Here is a 6,000-nt window from a genome sequence, read left to right as displayed (position 1 = left end):
ATACTTGGTTTACACAGCTCAATTTCACTCACTTCAAGCAATCTTACACCCAGGAGAGAAGAGAGGCCATGGAAGCCTTTAACGTGGCTGAAATTCCACCATAGAAAAGTGGTGGAATGTGCTAAGATTCACATTCTGCAATCCTAATTCAGTCATTCTGGACTGGCTTTTTCTAATTTCCTCTCACTCTGCTCCACACACCCATATTTGTGCTGTAGTCATAGGATCTGACATGATTCTGCTACCTCAGAAAGAGCATGAATTACTTTCAGTTTCAGTTTAAACACATCACTATACTGGAAGAGAAGACTGGCTTGCTCGGTCTCCTTTGGCTTTGATAAAGGAGAGACAAAGGAGTGGAAGGTGCAAGTGAGCAAAGGGTGAGAGGAGCCTGGAACGATTCTTGGACTCCTGGAGTGTGGAGCAGGTATGTCCGTCTTTTATGTGCTGTCTAAGATTGATTTCTGATTCAGTGTGACAATTGAAGAAGGGCAGATTGCTTATTGTCTGGAGTGCAGAGGTCTACAGCTGGCTTTATTTTGGGGAGCTACAGCGTCTCTGTTTGGATCAGTAGGGCTGCAAAGTGACAGGCACACTGTCTTCCTGATGTGCTGCTTCTAGAAAGAGCCCTTTCGGGATTTTGCCAGTCTTGCTTCTTTGTCAAGCTCTGTGGCTGGCATTTGAATTCAGAGAACAAGATATTTCCTGCCAAGGAGGTTACAGGCAATTATCATTTAAAAAGATCATTTCTTTTCATCTTTATATCAGTCACACTTAAGAAAGCTTCACAGAGAGGGCTCTGAAAATTTATCTATGTACAGATAAATTTAGTACCCACATAGCTGATGTTTAATAATTAAAGATTTAAAATCTCATCAAAACTTTCGTTCTCTTCTCCTCTCTCTCCTCTCCCATCTGTTGTGTTTGTTGGTTTGCTTTTCATGGTTATGAAGTTGGAGCTATTTGTAGCATTTAAAAAACCCTCTTACACTGTTGGTGGGAATGCAAACTAGTACAGCCACTATGGAGAACAGTGTGGAGATTCCTCAGAAAACTGGAAATAGAACTGCCATATGATCCAGCGATCGCACTCCTGGGCATACACACCGAGGAAACCAGAATTGAAAGAGACACATGTACTCCAATGTTCATTGCAGCACTGTTTATAATAGCCAGGACATGGAAGCAACCTAGATGTCCGTCTGCAGATGAATGGATAAGAAAGCTTTGGTACATATACACAATGGAGTATTTCTCAGCCATCAAAAAGAATGCATTTGAATCAGTTTTAATGAGGTGGATGAAATTGGAGCCAATTATACAGAGTGAAGTAAGCCAGAAAGAAGAACATCAATACCGTATATTAACGCATATATATGGAATTTAGAAAAATGGTAACCTGAACCCTGTATAAGAGACTGCAAAAGAGACATAGGCATTTAGAACAGTCTTTGGGACTCTGTGGGAGAGGGTGAAGGTGGAATGATTGGAGAGAATGGAATTGTAGCATGTATATTATCATAAGTGACCAGTCCAGGTTCGACGCATAAATTTCCTCTGTTCATTTCTTTGCATTTGTGCTTTTTTAATAAAATTCTTTTTTAGAAATAAAAAAATATATATATATATACTTTTAAGAACAAATGCAGCTATGCTAAGGAGAATCATTAATCTTCAAATTCACTACTTAACAAGATGTTGAAATCAGGTTGTGAAAAAAAAAAAAAATCTGTACCATCTGGGTTTAACAATCTCTTTGGATAATTCTTCTGTAGATCAAATTTTGAAAACCAATCCTGAGTAGGACTGAACAGCTGCACTTTGTTAATTTGAAGTTCAGAATTTTGTAGCCCATTCACAGTAAGAAATCAGAGATCTACAGATCTGTGGGTTTTTCTGTTTATTTGTTTGCTTTTTTGTTTTTTGAGCAAAGGGAACAAAGAAGCAGTTTACTGAGGCAAAAGCAAAAGGACACACTCAGAGGACAGTGTGGGGGCTTCCCTGTAGGGTTTTTTGATTTCATCTTTTTTCTTATTTTTATCATTGAATGGATGGGGTATTTTTGATTAGAGGTAGAATATTCATCGAGGGAAGTCTGTGTAGGGGGCTTCCTAAGTGGCTCAGTGGTAAAGAATCTGCCTTTTAAGCAAGAGATGCAGGAGATGTGGGTTTAATCACTGGGTTGGGAAGATGCCCTGGAGAAGGAAATGGCAACCCACTCCGGTATTCTTGCCTGGGAAATCCCATGGACAGAGGAGTCTGGCGGGCTACAGTCCACGGAGCTGCCCAAGAGACACAACAGACAGTGCATGGATGAATGATTTATTGAGGGGAGGACAGAACTGGTTTATATAAAGTTGTTTGCAGTGGTTCATCTCACACTTTCCTGCAGCTTCCTGTAGTCTTCCCTTTAAGGAGGGAACTGGACAGTTCTAGAAATTATAATGTAGCTGTTAGAAGATCCTGTTTTCCTTTGTATTCTTGATTCCCACACTGAAGAAGTAGACAAAAGCAAATGGTGCAGGAGCAATGTATGAAATTGCTTGCAGCTTTTCTTTGGTAAAAATTTTTTATTTGAAGACCTTGTTTCTTAGTAATCTAGAGTTCACAGATCGTGTTCAAATGCCGAACCCGATGAACCAATCTGTTCAGTGCAATTTTTGTGGATAAATCTTCATCTAATTCAACAAACACGTTCTGAAATTCTATTTTGTGTTGTGTGCTATGCTTAGATACAAGCTTATAGTATCTAATTTTATTATTAAAACATCCACCATACTGGATCTATAATTTTTCTCACATTACCCCTATGCTGCTCCTGCTAAGTCGCTTCAGTCGTGTCCGACTCTGTGTGACACCACAGATGGCAGCCCACCAGGCTCCTCCATCCCCAGGATTCTCCAGGCAAGAACACTGGAGTGGGTTGCCATTTCTTCTCCAATGCATGAAAGTGAAAAGTGAAAGTGAAGTCGCTCAGTCGTGTCCGACTCTTTGTGATCCCATGGACTGCAGCCTACCAGGCTCCTCTGTCAATGGGATTTTCCAGGCAAGAGTACTGGAGTGGGGTGCCATCACCTTCTCCGCATTACCCCTATAATTATCCTTAAAAACTTAAGTTTAGCTAGGTGGGGCTTCTTGTTTAAGACTGCATGAACAGTAACTGATAGAGTGATTTTTTGTTTGTTTGTTTGGTTTTTGACGTATCTTTTGATAGTATTAAATGTATCTAGAATGCTTGACCTGTAAATATAAAACAATATTTTAGATAATTGAATATAATATCATGCTTATATATTCTGATAATGAAACATGCATAGATATTATAGGGAACTTTTAGCATAATAGCAACCAAAAATATGTCAAGAGATCCATGGTATAATAGTGTTTTTAATATTTAATTTTTCAAATCAAACTTTACCTTGGAAAACAGTTACAGGAAATCCCATTTCCTCTTCATCTAGATTTACCTAGTGGTCATCTTTTGCTACATTTACTTTATCTCTCTAAATATATTGGGTTGGCTAAAAAGTTGGTTCAGGTTTTTCTGTAAGATTCTAAAAAAAATAAATGGTCAAAAAGAAGGGCTATTATTAAAAGAAAAAAAAAAAACCTCAAACAGAAATAACAAATACTGGAGATTTGTAGTTCTCTAGTAATTAGTGATGTTGGGCATTTATAAAACCAGTCACATTTCGAATTCTTTGTATACCAGTTTTGTTCCAAGGAAGTCTTTCACTAAATTTGTCCTTGGTTCTAAGGTTTGGAATTAAGCTAAAGAGAAACAATAAAGTTTTTTTAGGCTTTTCTTTTATGCATTTCCCCTGGGCCTGTGTGTGTCTTTTCAAATTTCCCATATATGTGCTGCTTTAAAATATCTTAATTTTCCAGAGAGTTTCTCCTCGGGGCTTCTGATCATCTACTGTTTGTCTTTACCCTGAAAAGGAAAAATTCAGCTTCTCCTCTCAAATTTCTATTCTCCATATTTCACTTCTGGTCATCACTTATGTGGGCATATTATCATACTAAGCAATTTTGACACGCTCATTTCTCAGAGTTAGTCCATACTCCACAGTCCACAGGTTAAGGGTTGAGTCCCTCAAGACTGCCCCCCAATTCAGACACAAACTGCAAGTCTAGGTTGCCACTTGGGCTTCTAACTGGCTATACAGTGGAAGTTTCCACAATCTCCTCCTCAGGTTCAATAATTTGCTAGGATGGTTTACAGAAATCAGGAAAAATAGTTTACCTGCTAGGTTACTGATTTATTTAAAAAAAAAAATACAACCCAGGAAGAGCAAGAGAGAAGAAATGTATAAAAGTAAGAAAGGGGTAGGAGAAGGAAATGGCAACCCACTCCAGTGTTCTTGCCTGGAGAATCCCAGGGACAGAGGAGCCTGGTGGGCTGCCGTCTGTGGGGTCACACAGAATCAGACATGACTGAAGCAACTTAGCAGCAGCAGCAAGAAAGGGGTGTGGAGTTTCCATGTTCCCTCCGGACATTCTATCCTTTGGAAACCTCCATGTTCATCAAGCCAGAAGCTCTCTAAATCATTTTAGTTAGCTTGTTTCTCCAGCTTTTTAAATAGAAGCCTCATTCAATAACTATGGTTGATTAAATCATTGGTCATTGATGATTACTCAACTTTCAGCTCTTCTCTGATCCCCAGAGATTGCTGAATGAGGCTGAATAGCAGGCGAATAGCATGGTTGGTTCTTTTAAATATGAACTTAGCTGGGTTTGTGCTTTATGTGGGCTTCCCAGGTGGCTCAGTGGCACAGAATTGGCCTGCCAATGCAGGAGGGGCAGAAGACAGGGGGTTCAATCTCTGAGTTGGGAAGATCCCCTGGAGTAGGAAATGGCAACATGTTCCAGTATTCTTGCTTGGAAAATTCCATGAACAGAGGAGTCTGGTGGGCTACAGTTCATAGGGTCACAAAGAGTCTGACATGACTGAGCTACTGAACAGCATCACGCATGTATTTTATGTATCATTGTTCATTGTTCAGTAGTTAGGTCATGTCTGATTCTTTGAAACCCCATGGACTGCAGCATGCCAGGCTTCCCTGTCTTTCACCATCTCCCGGAGTTTGCTCAAACTCATATCCATTGAATCGGTGATGCAATCCAACCATCTCATCCTCTGTCATCCCCTTCTCATCCTGCCTTCAGTCTTTCCCAGGATCAGGGTCATTTGCAGTGAGTCAGCTCTTTGCATCAAGTGGCCAAAGTATTGGAACTTCAGCTTCAGCATTGGTCCTTCCAATGTATATTCAGGATTGATTTCCTTTAGGATTGGGGTTTTGGTATGTTGTAGGCCTTCAGTGCATAGTAACAATAACTTGAATTTTATCATTGTTATTATTAAAGTAAAATTATAGATAGTGATAATAATTTGTGTTTCATTAAAAACATCATCAGAGATTTGAAGAAATGATGGAGGAAAACCTCTGTAGTATGCTAATTCTAGGTTCCCTTTTGTCTCATGAATAGTACAGAAGTCTTACCAAATTCGAAGTTGACAGATGCCTTGTATAACTCTACATGTAATCTTATTTCTACTAGAAAGCTCTTCTAGGTTGCCATGGCATCTGGACCCAACACGATGGGCCCCATTTGTCTGGTGGAAAATGACAATGAGATTCTGTCAGTGAACCAGAAGGCTCTACAGACTCTTGAGAAGATTTCTCAGCCAGTGGTGGTGGTGGCCATTGTAGGACTGTATCGTACCGGCAAATCCTACTTGATGAACCGTATTGCAGGACAGAACCATGGTGAGTTTTGTACTTCATTACAGTCCAGTTGTTTGATTCTAGCTGGCATCTTAGTTTCTTAGTTTTCTGGTCATGTGAAGGGAGAAACAAATTCCTCTGAATAAGCCAATCTTCCACTTCTAATTCTCACCACTAAATCACTACCTTATTGTGATCTATTATCATGTTCTCTGTTTTATTCCTGTAAAGCAAAATTTCTTCAACATATGCAAAAATCCTACCTTATCT

At 39.5% G+C, this 6,000-nt stretch overlaps 1 protein-coding gene across 1 annotated transcript in view; it reads left to right on the top strand.

The window, feature by feature from the left end:
* The first annotated feature begins 270 nt into the window (after window positions 1-270).
* Window positions 271-6,000, top strand: part of GBP6 (guanylate binding protein family member 6) — a 29,359-nt gene continuing 23,629 nt past the window's right edge. Inside the window, exons 1-2 of the mRNA XM_055403150.2 lie at window positions 271-427; window positions 5,564-5,772. Coding sequence (XP_055259125.2) covers window positions 5,583-5,772 — 190 coding nt within the window. The 5' untranslated portion in view covers window positions 271-427; window positions 5,564-5,582. The remainder of the gene's footprint in view (window positions 428-5,563; window positions 5,773-6,000) is intronic.

Source organism: Moschus berezovskii, chromosome 4 (assembly GCF_049115385.1).
Source record: "Moschus berezovskii isolate FMDL1 chromosome 4, NW_MosBer_1.0, whole genome shotgun sequence".
Classification (NCBI taxonomy): domain Eukaryota; kingdom Metazoa; phylum Chordata; class Mammalia; order Artiodactyla; family Moschidae; genus Moschus; species Moschus berezovskii.
This window is presented reverse-complemented; position numbering and strand designations above follow the sequence as displayed.